Genomic DNA, 21,162 nt, shown 5'->3' on the forward strand with positions numbered 1-21,162 from the left:
TTCGAGATGGTGATGGGTCTGCATATAGACCAGTGCTTCTCAATTATTTTCTGTCATGCCCCCCCTAGGAAGAAGAAAACATTTCGCGCCCCCCCGCGCGACTGTAAATAGTATAATTTGTCTATAAAATTGTTATAAGTACACCTCTGCATAACATAGCACACCGGTCTTTCCTCGTCTCCCACCGTAGTCACATGCTTTCTTTCCTCTTTCCCTCTTACTTGTCTATCCTTCCTTCCACCCTCCCTTCCTCCTTCCCTTCCTTCCTGCCTCCCTTCCAGTTCCCTCCTTCCTCTTTCCCCCTGCCTGCCTGCCTTCTTTCCTTTCCCTATCCTCCTATCCTTCCTTTCTCCCTCCTTCCTTCCCTGCCTCCCTTCCAGTTCCATTCTTCCCTCCTTCCTTCTGCCTCCTTCCTGCCTGCTTGCCTTCTTTCCTCTTTCCCTCTTACTTGTCTATCCTTCCTTCCACCCTCCCTTCCTCCTTCCCTTCCTTCCTGCCTCCCTTCCAGTTCCCTCCTTCCTCTTTCCCCCTGCCTGCCTGCCTTCTTTCCTCTTTCCCTATCCTCCTATCCTTCCTTTCTCCCTCCCTCCTTCCCTGCCTCCCTTCCAGTTCCATTCTTCCCTCCTTCCTTCTGCCTCCTTCCTGCCTGCTTGCCTTCTTTCCTCTTTCCCTCTTGCTTGTCTATCCTTCCTTCCACCCTCCCTTCCTCCTTCCCTTCCTTCCTGCCTCCCTTCCAGTTCCCTCCTTCCTCTTTCCCCCTGCCTGCCTGCCTTCTTTCCTCTTTCCCTATCCTCCTATCCTTCCTTTCTCCCTCCCTCCTTCCCTGCCTCCCTTCCAGTTCCATTCTTCCCTCCTTCCTTCTGCCTCCTTCCTGCCTGCTTGCCTTCTTTCCTCTTTCCCTCTTGCTTGTCTATCCTTACTCCCTCCTCCCTTTCTTCCCTCCCTCCCTGCCAGCAGCTCCTCCAGCATCCCAGCTGGAAGCAGCAGCACAACAGTCGCCGTTACCAGGGGCGAAGGGGTGGCGGTGGCAAGATCGGGCGACCGCCGCCCCTTTGTCCCTTCCCCAACAGCGGCTGTTGCGCTTCCGCTTCCAGACGGAATGTTGGCGGTGGAGCTGCTGGTGGGGAGGCGAGCTACCTGCATAAAGACGCCGCCGAGGGCATGGCAGAATATATCCCGGCTTGAAGTGGCAGCGCTGGGGACTGCTCAGAGACTCATCAGAGCCGCGGGCTGGAACTGTGCAAAAAGTCTGCTTGGGCTGGGGGGGGGGGAGGGAGGGAAGCCTGGGACAGCCATGCTTCCCTCCCTCCCACCCCCGCCCGAGCAGGCTTCTTGCACAGCTCCAGCCCGCGGCTCTGATGAGTCTCTGAGCAGTCCCCAGCGCTGCCACTTCAAGCCGGGATATATTATGCCTCGCCCACGCCGCCGCCGTTGCACCCAGATGGAAAGGGAGCCTTCGTGCCCCCCTTTACGGAGCCTCGCGCCCCCCCAGGGGGGCACGCCCCACTATTTGAGAACCGCTGATATAGACGGAGGTTGAATAACTTGCCCCGTGGTGCAGCTGGAACACTCTGGAGCTGACCACGCTTAAAACGGTAGAGATGAGATGGATTTTAGGAAGAGCCCTCCTATTCTACCATCTCTTACTATACTAGACAACACAGTATCACAGTATCACACACTAGAGTCCTTCAGGTTTTTGAGTTCTATAATCTCCCAGGATTTGAAATGGACACTTAACATTAGAACCATCATTTTAAAAGGCGCAACAAAGAATGTTTTTCCTGTGTCAACTCTGTCGATGCAGTTCTACAGAGGAATTACTGAGTCTGTCATTTATACTTCTATAACTGCCTGATCTGAACAGCAACCAAACAGGACAAATACAAACTTCAACTGATAGTTAGGACAGCAGAAAAAAATAACTGCAGCCAGCCTGCCTTCCATTGAGGACCTGTATATTGCATGGGTCAGAAGAAGGGCTGAGAAAATATCTACAGCCCTCTTACATCCTGGACAGAAGCGTATTCAACTCCTCCCAAGCCACATCTGCAGTGCACTGGCATGCCAAAACTACTAGGTACATGTTTTCCCTCGGGCCATCATTCTGCTGTACACCTAATTCCCACAGTCCTGTCTTAGGTATAAAGTATATTTACCCATGTAGATTGTTGTTTTACTATTATCCTTCTCATCTTTTTTACTACCTTATCTTATTAGTATTATTATAATCATTATTATTACTCTGTTATTTAGCATGCTTCTGCACTGGAGACAAATTCCTTGTGTATCTAACCATACTTGGCTAAATAAAGTATTCTACTCTATTCCACTATTGTCAGGTTTAATGTATGAAGCCCTTTTATGCATAAAGGGCTTAATGAATGTTTTCCGAAGTAGGAACATACATATCTTTGCCTTACGTGAGCTGAACTACTGATCCAGCTAGTGTGTTGATCTATTTCAGCTGGAATAGCTTTCTGGGCCTTACAGAACTTCACTGGATAGTCTTTAAACTGCAGATTCTAGCAAATGAACTTATGAAATAAGTATACACATCAAGCATATAACCACCATAGTTGCCTATAATTCAAAATGGATGGTCATATGTCCTTTTTTCTTTCAATGTTGGAGGGTTGTTTTAATTTGGGAGGGGAGAGTATTGTCCCTCAGTAACTTGGAGCAGAACCAGTGGTGGGTTCCCACTGGTTCAGACTGGTTTGGCAGAACCAGTAGTGGTATAGCGGCCTGGGTCGCTGGAACTGGCAGCGACCCAGGCCTGCCATGCCCCCAAACCAGTTTCCCAGTTGGCGCCATTGGCACTGCCATCTTGTTTTTTACTTCTGTGCATGTTTTTCCCCCCCAAGATGGCGGTGTGCTTAGACGCTGCGGCTTTCAGCTCCCGGTGCCACAGTAGAGTTAGGCAAAAACTAGTCTATACCCACAGGGAGTTATTAAAGATTGGATCTTCTAGTCGACTAGATATTACCAGCGACTTCCAGCAGTCTCATAATATACTGAGTGACATAGTAAGACCGCCAGGCTCTCCATGGATCGGTGTTGGGCCTAGGAGGCGGCGAAGAGAGCGAAAGCAGAAGCGAGAATGCAGAGTTGGTTTGCTATACTTATGTGCAGAACAATTTCTATTGAACTGATCATGCGTGTGTAGCACACATTCAGCGTGCGTGCACAAAGCATGCACACAAGCAAACCGGCAGTAGCATCGGCTGGAACCCATCTTGTAATAAAATATAATTTCATTAGGGAAGATAAAATTGCAAATCAGGTATTAGTGAAATGACACAGAATTTTACTCCATATAAAGATATGAGTATTTTCCATTTTAGTTTTTCATACATGTCATGTTTTAAAGAAAATAACCTCAGAGAGTTAAGGCTATTTTATTTAAGCTGCCAGGACAGATATTACACTGATATGCAGATTCTGACTTTCAAAATTGTTAAGGTCAAGTCTGTATTGAAGACTCTCCTCCTCAAATGCAAATATTAAATCAAATATTCAAGCCTAAGGATAGATTTACTTTGCAGATTAACAAGCATAAAATAAGGGAAGGTAGCAAGCCCATTTCATAAAGAAAATCCAGTGACTGGAAAATGTGAGACAAGTGTTAAAAATAACTAATTATATAGGAAAAAAAGGATGTTCTCGTGTAATCTGGTCTTCTGTGTATTTCAAGGGGCCAGACACATATACATGTACACACACACCCGCACCCGCACACACACACACACACACACACACACACACACACACACACACACACGAAAAGTTTTAAAAATATAAGTGGCTGCTTCAATAATGCTACAGTATAAAGTGGACAAATGTTCATAGTATATTGTTATATTCTGGCTCTTGAAAAAAAATTGTTGTTAGAAATTAACTATTTTTCACTTCACTGAGGAGTAACAAAAGGTCATGCTGTAGTCAAACCAATTTTGACTTTTATATACACATCCTTGAATATAGAAAAACCAGGCGCTTTATATGAATTGTGTCCTCTGTCTCTTCACTTAAATGCTCATTTATTATCAGAAGAATAATGTCTTGGAGGCATTTTAGTTTTAAAAAAGTAGGATGATTCTAAGGTCAATCAAATCAAACCTGATTCTTCCCAATGTTTGGATGTCATAAGGGACAACTATCAGAGTGGAGAACAAAATTGTTTTAGTAGAATGCAATATCCTTCACCAGTCAGATAAATATAATGCATGTCACCAATGTAGTCCTTTACTTCTCCATTTCATAGCAGAGTTATATGATAATTGTTCTCCCTTTGTTCATTTATAGAGGACAAGTTCATCATTATTGCTCTTATTTAGGAGGTATTAAACATTATCACAGCTATATTAATCAAACATATAAGGATGAAATATATGATGTCTCTTAAAAAAGGAAGAGATAAATGATTAAAAATGCTTTAATATAAGACAACTTTAGAAAGCCCCACTGTCCATGTTCATCTAGTTAATTGGATTGGATTATAAAAAAAGCATATTTATAGCTTCCTAAATGATTTTATCTTTGTTACTTATTTATTTACAAAGTGTTAAAACTTTTGCAATAAATGGTTAATGTCACCCGCCATCTTCACTTCTTTCTCCTCAGTATAATTTTTTTCCTTTCATCCTAGATTTAGAAAGACATTTCCGCTTAAACATAAATGCAAGCTAAGTTTTGAAAGTAACAGATATGGAAGGCTGAAAATTCCCCGGAGATCCAGCTGGTCTGGTGGAAAGTAGGAGACAGTGAGTTCTAGTTGCACCTTAGGCATGAAAGCTGACTGGTTGACCTTGGGTCAGTCACTCTCTCAATCCTTAATATGAGGCTTAATAAGAGAACGTCATAACCAATGGACAAACACCTAGATGATCCTCCCCCAAAACAGACCATGCGCTTGTGGGAAAATGCTACGAGAAAAAAAAATTCTTCAGCTAAATCTTGCATAGCTTTTTTATACATTTCTAATGGGTCATACAACTAAGCCCTGGACAGACCATGACTAATTTACCTGAATTTCAAATGGGAGAAGTTGGTTCTTATGAACAAGACAGATTAATTGCATTTTATTTTAAGTACCTTGTGAAAAATGACTGCAATAATTCTACAGGGAAAGAAATCAACCAGGCATCTCAAATCATAGGTAATGTTGTGCACAGAAGCTGATGCCTGATTACAGTATTATTCTGCTTCATAAACTGAGAAAAAATGTATTACAAATTGAAGGACCATAAAATCTAGGATGAAATTCTTGAGTTTTGACTCCAAAATGCTTTTATATTTTTCCCAAGATTTCACGTCAAGCCATTGTAAAAAAAGGTTTATATTGAGATGACCTCCAGTTTATATGGATTTATGGACAGTTTGCATATTCATTGGTGCAAACAGTGCGAGTGGTTAGAAGGTACTTTGCTGGTCCTTACTGTTGTGGGTGATATATAGGTGGCTGCTCCAGCAAAAAAAAAAAAAAAAAGCTTAAAGGTATTTACAGCAAGGCAGCAGAAAAAGAGCAAAGATTTGCATGCCATATTAAAGGATGCTTAATTGGAAAATAATAAAAATAAATTTGAAAAATAAAAAAAACTGAAAAAATAGTAATTTAAAGGAAGTTAGCACCCACCCCCCTCCTAAAAGAATGAAATATTCTAGGAAATATTAAAAGGCAGAATATTATATTTTCTTGGATGAGAAAAGGAGAAACGTGTTTTTAAAGACAAAGCAGCTTCCTGCAGCTCCCTGCCCCTCCCCCCCGTCAGCTCCAGGGTGATTGTTTTAAGACGTGGCCTTGAGGACATGATAGGATTAGCCCTCTATCCATCTCACCACATGGCACCTGGGAAGATTACAGCAAGGCTGAACCAAGCCTGGGACACAGCCTACAAAGTTAGTTAAGACCCTAGCCCCTGGGAGTCTGACAACCAATGGGACACATTTCTTACACAGGAACAGGAAGTTCTAAGGTGGGGTCCAACAGAGGATCTCTCTCTCTCCCTCTCTCTCTCTCCTTCTCTCACTCCCTCTCTCTCTCTCCCCCATGTGCTCTTTTTGCCCAGGACCTGAAGCCATGTGGTCCAGGGGTGGGTTCCGCAAGGCACTACTGCTGGTTCGCCTGTGGGTGTGCTATGCATGCGTGCTTGATGTGCAATGTGCATGCATGTACAATGCAATTAAAATTGTTTTGCACATGTGCAGAAGCTAAAAACAAGATGGTAGCATCTAAGGCGCCACCCAGAGAACCGGTTCGGGAGCATAGCAGGCCTGGGTCGCTGCCATTTTCAGTGACCCAGGCCACCAAACCACTACGGGTTCATCCGAACCAGTAGGAACTCACCACTGATGTGGTCCTGTCCACCATTGAAACCATCTTTCCAAGCAGCCACCATATTTCCAGTGTCTTTCTCCCCACTTGGAACTGAACCCAGAAGGACATTTCTTCCAACAATAAAAATAGGCTGCCTCTTGACTATTACTCTAGTATTTCTGTGAGTCTCTCAAGGAACCCAAATGCTACCTAGTGAGAAAGCTGGAAAACATGTGCTCTCACTTCTCAGGATTCTTTATTTCCATACCAAAATTAGATCAGGTAGAACCCAAGAGAGGAGATCCCCTTCCATTACACTGGAAACAGATCATACTTCATATTACAAAGGAATTCTGATGAGCAGGGAAAGGGGAAAAAAGTTTCTCCATATTATAAAATTGCCAGAGGAAATAAACATTATTCCAACTTGAAAAAAGAGTAAAGATGTAGAAAAGAAAGGCTTCATTATAATACCTGCAAATGCTAAAGCAATCTTCTTTTCTATGAGAGAAAGATAATTAAGGTATTCTTGCCTTGACAGCATAGAACTGATATAACACCACCTCCGAGGTGGGAATGAATCACTCATTGTTCAGTTTTCTAGGCCAGCTTTTCTTTTGTCTGAAGGATTATTTACTTAATTTGTATTTAAATTTCTAAAGCACTCAGTGGGGTGTACAATAAAACAGAAACAAGCAATGATTTGAAAACATGAGGACATAACTTATGTTTGGGAGAGGGGGTGGAAGATGAAGGTTGAAGATGGGAAGTAAGTATTACCACTGTGGGCAGGTCCAACAACTTTTATTTATTTTTTGGGCTTAGGAGGAATTCCTGGGGTTTTTCAATTATTTAAAGGAGTCAAAATCTCGTAATTTTAACCTGCCACATTCATTGCTGTGGGAAACTGGGAGGGAGGATTGTATGGAGTGGGGTAGATATAGTCAAAATAACATTCTTTTCTCTGTGAATCAAGGACATCTTGCACTGCAGATGGAGTGGTGTGACTGGGAGGCATCTCCAGTTGGGACAGTGCTTGATTAGACCATGTGATGGACATGTGGGTGCTGGGCAGGAACTTGGACTTTCATTTGGGTGGGGAAAACCTGGAAACTTTCAGATTTGGGTTTTTCCAGATGTGCCAATATGACATCTCTAATAAAATGGAACTTTGAGGAAACTCAAGACTCAAGAAACTCAAAACTCCCACCCAAGGCTGTTACTTGGAACCTGACAGTCCCCTCAGTGATACTTTCATACAAAGGTCATAAAACAATTCTTAAAACAAATACACAGCAAATACCTGAGAGACCACGTACTGCCACCAGTAGCCTCCCACCGTCCAGTACGATCCCACAGAGTTGGCCTCCTCAGGGTGCCGTCGGCCAGACAGTGTCGGCTGGTGACCTCCAGGGGTAGAGCCTTCTCTGTGGGAGCGCCTTCCCTCTGGAATGAGCTGCCCCCGGAGCTTCCCATAATCCCTAACCTCCGGTCCTTCTGACGCGCCCTAAAAAGTTGGCTTTTCCAACAAGCCGGCCTGGCCTGTTAATTTTAACTTATTTTAAATGTATTGTCTTTTAAATTTGGTTTGTTTTTTGGGATATGGATTTAATTTTTTTTTAACTTTTGGGATGTGTGTTTTTTAATGTTGTATGCTGCCCTGAGTCCTTTTGGAGAAGGATGGCATATAAATCCAAATAAACATAAACATAAACATAAACAATATTCCATCTCATTTTAAACAAGAAGAAATCTTAACTCTCAGCAAGCTTTGCAGGATAGCTGTCCAGATCTCTTAAATATGAGAGCCTGATTAATTTTTGGCATTAAAATTTGGAATTTGGGGATGATATTCCAAATTATTCCATCGTATTATTATAGTTTGCATAATTTTGTAAGCCATCTGGGGGTGACCGTGTATGGCGATACACATTTGTTCAATAAATACATCACTATTACTCGCCATATGATGAGAACACGACAGAAGAGAAAATAAAAAAAAAATTACCATATTTTTCGGACTATAAGACACAACGGAGTATAAGATGCACCATGATTTTGAAGAGGTAATTTTTTTAAAAAAGGTTTTGTACTCTGCATGCCTCCCAAACCCTCTGCACACCTCGTTTTTGCCAAAAGAGAGAGAGAGAGAGAGAGAGAGAGAGAGAGAGAGAGAGAGAGAGAGAGAGAGAGAGAGAGAGAGAGATCATGCAGAGCTTTGGGAGGCTTGTAGAGTGCTCCTGGGGGCTGGGGTGGGGAGCAAAACAAGCAAAAACGAGCTGTGTTTTGTGAAAAAAGGGCATACAGAGGCTTTGGGAGGCTTGTAGAATGCTCCTGGGGGCTGGGGGGTGCAGAAAAGAGCAAAAACGAACCTTTTTTGCTCATTTTTTCCCTCCCCAGTCCCTAGGAGCACTTTGCAAGCCTCCCAAACCCTCTGCACATCCATTTTTGCAAAGGGGGTGGGGTTTCGGTAGGCCAAAAATGCTGTATTCAGTGTATGAGATGCACCCATATTTTCACCCTCTTTTTTGAAGGGGAAGGGTACGTCTTATACTCTGAAAAATATGGCAATTAAAAGAACTAATTAATTTTGATTTTTAGAATACATGGTGGCTCCTAAAGTAACATTTTATTGATACGTTTTGGGCAACGGGATCACAGGAAAGCTCTCTCAGCACTCTTTTACAACTGTCCTATTCTAAAAAGAAAATATTATAGGCATTATTTGATAGTACTTTATCCAATAAAGCAAGGCTGTGAAACTCACAGCAAAGGGGGGAAAATTCCGGTATGTCATGTGACACCTCTGTGACACCGCAAGTTTGACACCCCTGCAATAAAGTAACTAGTGCTTTTCAATGATAGGAAAGAATAAACACACACAGCTGCATACACATTGCATGTTCCAACTGACCATCATCATACACATTCACTTTGTGAATCATTCATAATCAATTGTAGAAAACACAATCCAGATGAAGAGATGCTCTTAACAGCATCTTAACATTTTATGTTCCATGCTTGTCCACAGCTACTGTAAAATAGCTGGTTTAAAAAAAAAGAAAAGAAAAACAACCCACCCTATTAAATAAATGCAAAAACAACCTATCCACCCCCATATCTTGAATACATTATGAAAGATAAATGGGAGTTGCCACATTAGTTACTCTAATATTTAATGAGTGGCAGTTTCTCATTATCTGTGGAATGAGTTTTAAATAGCTTCTCCATCAGGCTCTAGAAAAATCACTGTATTCCTAATGGAAACATATGAAAGAAAATAGGACAAATGAGTCATCAGAAAATGATAGAGTGCACAACAATGGCAAAATATAGAAGAACAACACATGACATTATGTTGCTCGTTATGCATATCTAATTTGGAAAGCAATAACTAGAAATTTTGATTTAGCAGTGAATTTTAGATCAAGATATTAAAAATGATAGAGTAGAATGATACATATGCTCTGCATGCACACAAAAACCCCAAATAAAAACATTAGCTCCATTTTATGAATAAATGGTCAGGCCTTAGGAGAGCCCAAAGTAAAATCTTGATTTCATTGTGCAAACAGTGGTGATAATATACAATACACGATGAGCGGTGTGGAATAATTAATAGAGGCTTCACAAAACCTAGTAGTAGCAGCCTAGGGGAGAATTTCATTGATGAAAGCAGAAAATAAAAAGGAAAGAAGGAAATTTTTCTCTCTTAACTCTGGCAGTGGATCACATGGAAAACTAGGCATTCAAAACAATTTTGCACCAAGTTCTGGTAGCCAAGGTAGAACAAGGCAAAAACCAGAGGAGTTGCCCTCCTTCTTCCTTTTCCATTAGAATTTTACAGGTTGCAACTTCTGCTTCATTTGATTCTCGGTTGTCCCTATTTTATAAAGTGCCATAGTGAGTTGGCTGAGTAAGCAGTAGCGGTTACTTAAATACGTCATCTCCCCGAAGATGATTTTGCTATCACCATGTACCCACCCCACCTGCTTGACACCGTCTCCATTTGGATACATAATAGACAGTGGCCACAAAGCATAATTTCGTTCCTCCTCCCAGGCTAGGGAATTTGGAAGAGTTGTCTTCCTATAAGCTTTAGGCTAGTTAGTGTACTATTTTTGGCAAGCCTTCAAGTTGTAAAGTAAATACAATTAGATATCCTCCCCTGGCTCACCAGACCAGAAGTATAAAAACTCAAGTGTAGTGCCTCAAGTTCATTTTAAGAATGAATCCTTCTCCTTACAAGTTTGGAGTGCTTACAAGTTGTGCAGTAGTTGTTTCAGTGGGGGTATTACCTTGTGCTTAATTAGTTTGCCTACTGCAATCTTGGCAACAGATTCCCAAAGACAAAAACCAAAAAGAAAAAAACAAACCCGCTGAAAATCTATCTTGATTTCTGGAACTCATTATATTGTCTTAGAGGAATAAGAATCTATGAACATGACTCATAAAGCTACAGACATATAAGCTCTTTTCTTTCAGACACAGATGTGAATGTCCCTTAGCTGTGTAAAGTTATATGGTTTCCCTGGACTGAATCCTTTAGATACTAACAAGGGTACGGAGCTTTACCTAAGAAGTCTTATTCATATTAATTCATTAATTTGTTCATTAATTTGCTCATTCATTTGCTCATTCATTTGCTCATTCATTTGTTCATTCATTTGTTCATTCATTCATTCATTCTCTATAGCTGTCCAACTCAACCAAGTGAATCTGGGAGGTTTTCAATTCTAAAATTTTAAAACAATCAAAACAATTTAACAGATGTTAAAACAATAAAATACAAAATAAATAAATATAACAGCAGTCATGATGATTAATCAACTTATAGTGAAGCCACGTAATAGGGCCTTTCACACATTCTCAGCCCCAGGCCTGGGTACGCAGGCAATTTGGATTATTCATCTGGATAACTTAAAGTCTTCTCAACTTCTGTACCTATTAAAAACTTAGGTAAATGTTCAAAATCAGCATTTTCTTCAATCTGTGCCTCTAATTACTGAGCACTTCACATACAGCTACTTGAAAAGACTTCAACATACCTTGAAATAATATTAGCCACTGCTGAATATAGATACTGCATCTACCATATTTTCCTTTTTTTTTAAAAAAAGGAACACTTTCAACGTTTTTTATTTTATTTGTACTTGAATTTATTTGAATTATTTCTCCTACAGCTTTCAAATAACCAAACAACAAAATGATTTAAGAATGTTAGAATCTGTTCAGATCTGCAATGTGTATCTTAAAAAACTTTGCACCTCTCTGAAATTATACAGTTAAAGACTAGTTGAGACAGACGCGGGGTTTAAATAAAACATATTTTCCCTTATGCCTTCTTAATTTCAACTTAGTATATAAGAAAGCAGAAATATTTTCTATACAGTTTTCCCAAAGGAGCCTAAGCTTCATGAACACCTGGAAATATCATAATTGGTACCTTAATTTTAAGATTAATTAACATATGATTTAATTTAGTTGACCTTCAAATGCACAATTACTTTTATTAAGTTGTAATGAATTAAAATTAGTATATTATGCAGAAGGGGTACATAATGTGACAGATACTATTTCCATCCCTGTATAGTTAAGTCAGGACATGGAGGAACTGATAATGAAGGTGACTGCTAATGTGATGCAAAATCTTTCTCCTTGAGGTCATATATTTAAAGGAACTATGGACAGTAATAATAAATGTCAGTTTTAAATCTGGCAAGCACCTGTATCAGCCATCCTCAGTTGTGTAAATTGGGGTCACAACTCCCTGAATTTTCAGCCACTGTGTTGTCATCCTTAACATATCTAGACAAAAGCAGATTGAGGATGGCTGCCCTCAATACAGTTTCATGTATGTGACATTTATATAAAATTCTTTTGATGCATAAAACAAGTGCTAGTAATTTCAGCAGAACCCGGACTTTGCCAAATCATCCTGGTGAAGCTGTATTTGGTTGAAGAACTGAAGTCGGGTGCTTATTTTTTGCCTCTGCATGCTTTGAAACTTCTTTTTATTTTTGGATCCAGAACATTGCACAACTCTAGTGTATCTATCTCAAAAATGATTATATAATGTGCATTAAAACATAGAAATAGATTGTTTGCATGCATTAATTCGCACGGAGTGAGAAAGATTACATTTCATTTTGAACTGCCATTACTTGTTCGGGATATTTTTAAATATGCAAGTTTATTATTCTTTGTGATTTTCTACTTTAAATCTGAATCTAACTTAAAAGAAAAAGATATGGTATTTTTTATAATCCACTGACAGCATGAAAGCTTATTTCAAAAAAACCGATGACGTATAATTGTGCATTCATGAGAATATTCAATCATAAATGCTGTAATAATTTGAAAACAGTGAATTATTAGTGGTCGAGAGTGACTCATTTTAACTGCTAAATCTTTATAGGGTAATATATTATCATTGTTTATTAGAATTTAAATGAATCTTAAATAAGCGCCTTTCTTCTCTTAAGTTGGTCCTAAAATGTTACTACGCTGTGTTTGTGTATGTGTGTGTGTGTGTGTTTTCATACTGGGACTCGCACAGCTGCATCCATTCATTAATGGTTAGCTTTGGGTTAACTTTGTGCTGAAGAAACCGCTTGAACCTGAATGGGTCTGTTGGAGATGAGCCTGAGTGGACTGGGAGAAATTACAGAGCAATTGGGATTTTCCTGTGGAAAGACAAGCCAAATGGTAGATCTGAATGGTAGATGTGAACATTACAAGACTAATCTCAAGTGTAGGACAAAGAAACCGAACAAGCTGCAGAGATTGCAAGGTATCATATCGCTGGTGGAAGCAGTGTACTGGCCTGGGAGAGAGGGAAGTAACCTGAATAAATATGAACTTATTTACAAATGCTACCTCATTAAAGTATTTAATAGACATGAGGTGCCCCTGTTCAGATTCTGTGTAACAATTAAGAAAATAAAATAAAAATCAGGTGTAAAGTCATAGCAAGAATAGCAGCAACTCATAAATGGCGGCGTGGTATATACCATGTTTCTTTTCTTTTCTTTTCTTTTCTTTTAAACCCTTCATCAGTTTCTTCTTTGTGGTATGAATGAAAATATAGAAGTAGTGAAAGTTTGCTGGCTTCCCTTTGGGAAGTTCTAAATCCAGAATCGGAATTAAATGACATCGAAAGTATCATTCTAATAAACCAGCAGCATCTCTGTGCTGTGAAAAATTGTGTTGCTGTGACTGAAGGCATGAATAATGTATGAATAATGCCATCATGTGCAGGTAGTCCTCTACTTACAACAGTTCATTTAGTGACCGTTTAAAGTTACAATGGCACTGAAAAAAGTGACTTATGACCGTTTCCCACACTTACGACCTTTGTACCAGCTCTACGCTCATGTGATCAAAATTCAGGTGCATGGCAACTGGTTCATATTTATGACGGTTGCTGTGTCCCCAGGTCATGTGATCACTTTTTGCAACCTTTTGACAAGCAAAATCAAGAGGGAAGCCAGATTAAATTAACAACCCTGTTATCAACTGCAGTGATTCATTTAACAACTGTGGCAAGAAAGGTCATAAAATGGGGCAAAACTCATTTAACGCCTCACTTAACAACATAAATTTTGGGCTCAATTGTGGTCATAAGTCGAGGACTGCCTGTACATATACAAAAGATACAAGTCTTTGGTTGCAAAACTGCACTCTCCATCTTGTGGACTTTGACTCTCCTGAGGATGTCCGTGTATCATATTGTGGTAATTTACTTATTGGGCAACCTATCAGGGTCAAGGATAGAAAGAAACTATAAAAAACATTGCTGAAATGCAAGAAAACTTTAATTATGATTCCTGCCATTCTAACTTGTCAGCGTTTGTCCCTTGGAGTGGAAGATGATGATGAGGCATCTCTCTGTATTTTGTATAAACTGGAGAGTGTACCAGTTGGAAAAATGCCATCTAAGGGTTCCCCCACCCTCCGTGAAATTACTTAGTCCAAAGATGGATGGATCAAAGTAAGCAGATAGAGAAACGTTATAAAAACTATTTTGCTGATCAGTGTTTACTAATCAAGCTGGTCTTTTTCTGCTGCTTCTTCCAAGGAAGTCCTGCCAGGTTCAGGAGATTTTGTTTATTATTATTACAGTCATAGACCAGAAACCAGAACAAATAAAAAAAAAACTCAGTAAATATATAATTAAAAATCCTAATATAAAATAATAAATAACAACTAAAATCATGATAAAATCCAATCTGTCAATTAAACATGGTCTAACCATACTAAACTTACAATTCATAAATGGTGTGGCCCGTAGTCAGTTTAATACTAAAAGGGAAAGGAATAAGCAGTGCAACGGGTATGCCATATTGTATAAAACAGCTATTGTGGATTAGACATGTGTTTCCAATGAATCCCCAGTGCTTCTGCGCAGAATATAGCCACCTGCCCTGTAGTTATGGACTGTTCACCCTTAAGCAGCCAGGTTCAGGAACCTCTTCTTCAAAAAACAGATAATGAACCTACAGCCTCTCCTTTTCAATGTAAATGACCTTTCTATTCTTGGTATTAATGCAATTAAGCCTTTGCTTTCTGTGCTCAATTTACTTGTATCTTGCTTCATATTCCCATCAAAAGATTTATTGCATAGAACCTGGGGAGCAGGAAATGCTCCTCATCCTTACACGCATGCTTTTATTGCTGTGAATGCAAAAATGTAAATCTCATGACCAATTCCCCTGGCATCCTGAGAGAGGAGTTCACTGCTTTCCTCCAAGGTTGGTTTTAGGTGGTATGATGGAAGCTCAAGTTCCAGCTCAAGGCCTCTGTTTTGTGGGGTGCCACAGGACTCAGCTCTTCCCCTACTCTTATTTTAACATCTATACATAACCACTGGCTGAGGTTATCTGCAGCACAGGATAGGGCAGGGTTAACTGTCAATAGTATGTTGCTAAAACTCAGCTGTATACTGTATGTCTGTCCTGAACCATCAAAGTAATGCTATTGAAGTGCTTTCTCAGTGCATGGAGGCTGTGTAGAGCAAGTATAGAAAGAATTGGCTTTGGATGGAATTTATGCTCTCCATAGAAGAACTGGTACACAATCTGGGCGTTATCTTGCTCATGGGTCTTGCTTGGGCTGGTGGTAGCTATGGCTAGTAAGACCTTTCCATAGTTATATCTTGTGCACTAATTGTGCCCATTCCTAGACTAAGAAGCATTACTCACAGTCACCCATGCCTCAGTAATCTCTCAAAGGGACTAGTACATCACACTATCCTTAATTGGCATTCAGACATTTCAACTATTTAACTATTCCAAAACACAACGGCATTTGCAGAATGCCATGATATGCCTATACAACACTACTACATGAATAATACTGCCTCCCAGTTAGCTTCTAGGTGCAATTCAAGATGTGGGTTTTCCTCTTCAAAGCCCCACATGTCATGGGGCAAGATCTTGTGGCATTAGCTATCCCTGATGGTTTCTTTCTTTCCTACTTGATCTTGCAGAGTGGGCATGCTCCAAGTCCCACTGATAAAACTGCTACCTGATGGGCCTCACGAAGCATGCTGTAGACCAAGCCAAGAAATCAGTTCTAAATGAAGGTTAAAACTATGCCTATTACTATTGGTTATAGCAACATAATTTTGCAAGGCTGTGTGCTTTATTCCTCCCATCCCTTATACTTATGTGAATTTGGAAGGTGTCTAATTGAGCTTTGTGCACACGCCTTCTTCATGTTTTGGATTTAAAACACACTTTCCCACTTGTTGCTCTGGTAATTGATCTGGTCTATCACTGTTAAGTTCACCTTTTTCACTTCCTACATGTGATTGAACTGTCATGACACCTGTCTTATGAAACAGGGCCTCCCCCTGAAATACAGGAAGCCCCAACCTTATTGGTCTTTCTAAAGGTTACAAAACTGAGGCCTGGGTTGTTGATGGAGCTCTGGCATGGTTGTAATCTTGTTTGACATTGATAACAAAACTTTTAGGCAACTTGACCGAATTTCTTTTGAGTTACATTGTCATTATTTGATTAGGTTTTTTGTTCACTGTCCAGATTTCCTTGGGAAAATGGGCAGCTCTACAGACGCAATAAATAAATATATTATAGCACATAATGCATTAATTATTCTTGTTTGAATGCTGTATGCTGATACAGAAAGACCCTGCTTTGAATTATTCAAAGCTACAATTTTTAAAATTGTGTTTCATGCTCATTACTGATGGATCCAGAAAAATGAAAAGGAAGCATTCCCAATTAATGCCGTGACGTCATGCCAGAACAGTACGATTCTATACTTCATTCCTTGTTTAAAAATGAGCAACCCAAGAGGGTAAAATTCAGCTGGAAAGATTAAATTAGGTATGAGCTCTCTGTTGTTTGTCCCTTACTCCTTGATTTTTAAGTATTAATCAAAGGCTAAAGCACTTCTCAAAACAACCTGCCTGGAAAAACTGCAGGTACTTATCTGTGTCATTGCCAGGAATCAAGACTACAAAATAAAAAACAAACAAACCAAGCAAACACACACACACACACAAAGACCAGAGTGCCCAGCACAGTCGTGTCATAAATGAAGCGGACCTTCCCTCAGCTCTGCCTTGGAGAGTCAATTTTGTTTTCTTTCCTTTTGGACCACAGCAGACTGGATCAAATGCTGCTGTCATGGAAGCAAGCGTACATTTATGGATGTGAGCATTCCCATAGATATGTGCCTCGCAGTTCCCTATGACCCACAAGATATTTTTTATGGGAAATCTATAATAACTGCAGTTGAAAATGCATGCCATCGATCCCCGCTGGCAGCTAGGATGCCAAGTGGTTCATTAAAAAGGCTTTTCTAAAAGACATCCCAGAAGTACTTATCTGACATCTGGCCTTTAAAGCTTGAGCGTGGGTTTTCGTAGGCTTAACCGAAAATATTGCTTTTTAAAATCCCCTTTGAGGATTTGGTTTTTCTTAGCCGGTTGCGCAATCTGTACCTTTTTCCTTGCCCAGGTTCTCTTCTCCATCTGCTGGGCTGCTTGGAATTGTAGGTACTGCCTCATCTGTTTGGAAAAGAAAGAAGTGATAGATATTGGGATATAATTTGAATGCAGTAATGATTGTAAATGGTTACACCTGCACTGAAATATATAGGTTATGCATTTCATTAGCTGAAATCCCCTTTTCTTTTCTTTCATGGAACAATAATCAAAGTGAGATTTGTAAACACATTCAATTTCCATACAGATTTAAATGGTCAGGGGCACAGGGTACCAATATTTTGTATAATTGAATTTCAAGTTCTACTTAGAGTCATTCTACTTTGTACTATCCTTGACTGAATATTTAGTTTATCTTTTTTTTATACTGTGAATAATGGCAAATTCTTCCTCATTCTGTTCATTTACTCACCTTCTGCTGGTGGTTTTTTTTTTCCTTTCATAGAGGAAAAACAGTTTGCAGAAAGTATTTTATGCTGCAATATAACATTGCTCCTTCTTATAATGATCTTTGGTCTTAAAGGCCAACTTTTGCTGTTACAATTTACAAAAGAAAACAGCAAACATTTGAGATGGGGGAGGATATGAAGTTATGTGGAACATTTACTCTACCTCTAATTCTATGTATGGTTGTGTGTGTTGTGTGTGTGTGTGTGTGTGAGAGAGAGACAGAGAGAGAGAGAGAGAGAGAGAGTACATACATACATACATACATACATACATACATACATACATATATATATATATATATGTATTTGTGTTACAACCCTGGTATGACTAAATATGGGAGGAAGGTTACTACTCCCTCTTTCTGTCCTTCGGCTTATCACAGAAGACCATGCAGGCAGAAAACCATATTTTTATTTTTACTGTTGCCTTTGTATTTATCAGTACAATTACAACACACACACACACACACACACACACACACACACACACACACACACACACACACACACACACACACACACACATATATATATATATATATATATATATATATATATATATATATATAGCTTCTGCCAACCTAGCAATTTGAAAGCATGTAAAAATGCAAGTAGAAAAGTAGGAACCAACTTTGGTGGGAAGTAACAGTGTCCCATGCGCCTTCGGCATTTAGTCATGCCGGCCACATGACCACAGAAATGTCTTCGGACAGTGCTGTCTCTTTGGCTTTGAAACAGAGATGAGCACCGCCCCCTAGAGTTGGGAACAACTAGCACATATGTGCGAGGGGAACATAACCCTTTACGCGTAAACATTTCAGGCAAAAGTGGGTGAAAAAGGTTAAGGCAAAAATAATAACACTGTAATAATAACAATGTGCAATCATTTGTTAAAGTCCTTCCTCCCTGGGAAGAAACCAAATCTCAAACATAAATTTCATTAAAAATAAAATAATTAATATTTTGAAAAAATGGCATCTTCTGACTAAATAGAATCACTGTACTGCTCAAAGAAAAGAATCAATCATTTTTTGGCCACCAGATGTTCATGGTAGAAGATTATGTTGGGCAGATTAAAGAAACGTGGCCTCTAAAACAGTTTAGTGTAAGGCTGTCAAGCTCGTGGCCTGCAGGCTGGATGTGCCATGCGCCAGCCACGCCCATGCCTGGTTTAGCGAAGGGGAAAAAAGATCATATGATGCCACCATGACGATGCGGGTTGGACAACCCTGGTTTAGTGCCTCATGTAAATGCTTCTTAAATGTTAGTAAAATATTCTTGGTTGGGCAGGAGAAAAGGCCCCAGTGAGTCTTCCAAAGGATATCTATCTCACAGGGGCAGGTTCATCTAATCGACATTCCTACAGGAGAGGAAGGAGATCTGATACAGAAACTTTTAATCTTCCTCTTACATTATATAACCTGAAGATAAAGCAGTCAAGGAAACAGACCTTAGACATATTGCCATACTTCCAATTCTTCCATGTTTTAAAACGATGTGTTGTTGTTTTTTTCAACAGCAGTCTCAATGAAATTAATGTGCGTGACTGCACATGTGCCGATGCTGGCCAAGAAAACATCGAGGAACAATTAGAAAAGTTGGGTGGACAGAAAAAAGCCCACCTGCTTCTGAAAGCCTCAAGACAGCCTTGTGCTTGTGAATGAACAGCTGAACAATTGGAGTCAGTGGAATTATTTCGCAGAATGGGCGCAGCGTTTTTGGACATAGTGCTTCTCCTCCAGACTGTAACAAGAGAACAGGATGAAGGGCATTTTGCTGTAGCGTATATTCAACTCCTTAGAAACAGCCACAATGCACAGATCGAATGGCTGAATAAATGTAGGATGGATAGCTTGGCTGCTTCGCTCTATTGCATTGAGTGATTGGGCCTCTCCTGCTGTAGCTCCCAGGTATTAATAAAAGTTTTCCAACCTGATAGAAACAGTTTCTGTAAAGGATGAGTTGTGGTACTTGAAGTAAATATGTGCACACTACAGAATATAAGCCATTAACCCTGCTTTAGCTGGGTCAGTCAGGGCAGAGTGTCCATGCTATTTGAAGTACATGTAAATAAGCCAATCTATCATGCAACAGTCAGGTTGGTCATTCATAGCAAGATTTGTTTGTCCTTTTAATTATTTTGATAGTTTGGCTGAGGCCAGAGAATGAGCAAAGACCATCTCCCTACAATATATAGATATATATATGATGTGTGGAAAGGTGAATAATTCCTTCTGACTGTAGCATGACTTTTTTTTCTATTTCTGTTCAGTTTTAAAAATGCAGTTTCAATTGCAGATATATATTGTGTTCAGGTTTTTTTTATGAGTTTCGACACTTATTTTCAAGGGTTGTATTTGCGCAACCTGGCTCTTTCTTCCTCAAAAGCCAGTAATCCAATTTGTAACCACGGTGTAGAAAAGCAGTTATTCAGAAGCTAAATCAACAGAATAAATGCATCACGGTGCAGGTTTATTCGCAGCCAAAGAGGTCCTTCATCTCTTCAAGCTTATTTTCTACACATTCTTGCCTTCCTTTGATGTCTGAACTTTATACCTTGCTGCTGTAAACACTTTCCACTGAAGAGGTTTCTAAGATCTCCTCCACCTTAACAGAATGTGCTGTCAATTACTAACAGGAAATGCTACATTCCGGGGCTGGAAGGAATGCATTCACTCATAATGAATAGCGCTCTGGGCTCCAATGGGAAAGCTGCACAAGCCCTGATTTAATCCTGTGGAAATGTACAAACGTCATCCGTCAATAGCATTGACTCAGATTATTGCTCACCCAGGTTTCAGAAAGCCTGGCTGATAGAACACTTTAATAGATCTCAGCATAATACAAACCTGTTTCTTGGCTCTGGTGCTCTGGTTCGTCACTGATTGGCTTCATTTCTGTGCCATTCTCACCTGCCAGAAAAACGACAGCCATAGAGGGTTATAAAGCACATTTCTGATTGTTGAGTAGACAAAGTCAGTAGGAACTGCCGCCAACGTAGCAGGTTGATGGCACTACATATAACGAACCCAACAAGGAAAGCATTGGTAAGCCAAAAGTAAATGCGACCATTACAGGATTGGATCCAAATGTAGACATTTTTAGAAGTGATCTATTAATTGGGCCACGACTAACTTAAATAATATTGATTCTGATGTATGACTTCCCAGATTCAACCCCTCCTCCCAATAATGAATATTTAACATTCTTCTTCCCGGTGGAATAGGGAATTGAGGAGGCCATAACATTTTAGAGCAGGGGTCCCCAAACTTGGCAACTTTAAGACTTGTGGACTTCAACTCCCAGAATTCTCCAGCCAGGTATGCTCTGGGAGTTGAAGTCCACAAGTCTTAAAGTTGCCATGTTTGAAGTCCTCTGTTTTAGAGAGTTGCCTTTCAATCCTGCAAAAGTTGCATAGA

The 21,162-nt window shown here is 39.9% G+C and overlaps 1 protein-coding gene across 2 annotated transcripts in view; it reads right to left on the reverse strand.

Moving 5' to 3' along the window:
* Positions 1–21,162, reverse strand: part of MACROD2 (mono-ADP ribosylhydrolase 2) — a 1,131,713-nt gene that overhangs the window by 79,354 nt on the left and 1,031,197 nt on the right. For both annotated transcript variants that reach the window (XM_081941614.1, XM_081941613.1), the window contains exons 11-12: positions 20,593–20,655; positions 17,292–17,357 (exon numbers count right to left, since the gene is read on the reverse strand). In XM_081941614.1, coding sequence (XP_081797740.1) covers positions 17,292–17,357; positions 20,593–20,655 — 129 coding nt within the window. The remainder of the gene's footprint in view (positions 1–17,291; positions 17,358–20,592; positions 20,656–21,162) is intronic.

Source organism: Natrix helvetica (assembly GCF_964273705.1).
Source record: "Natrix helvetica genome assembly, chromosome: 2".
Classification (NCBI taxonomy): Eukaryota; Metazoa; Chordata; class Lepidosauria; order Squamata; family Natricidae; genus Natrix; species Natrix helvetica.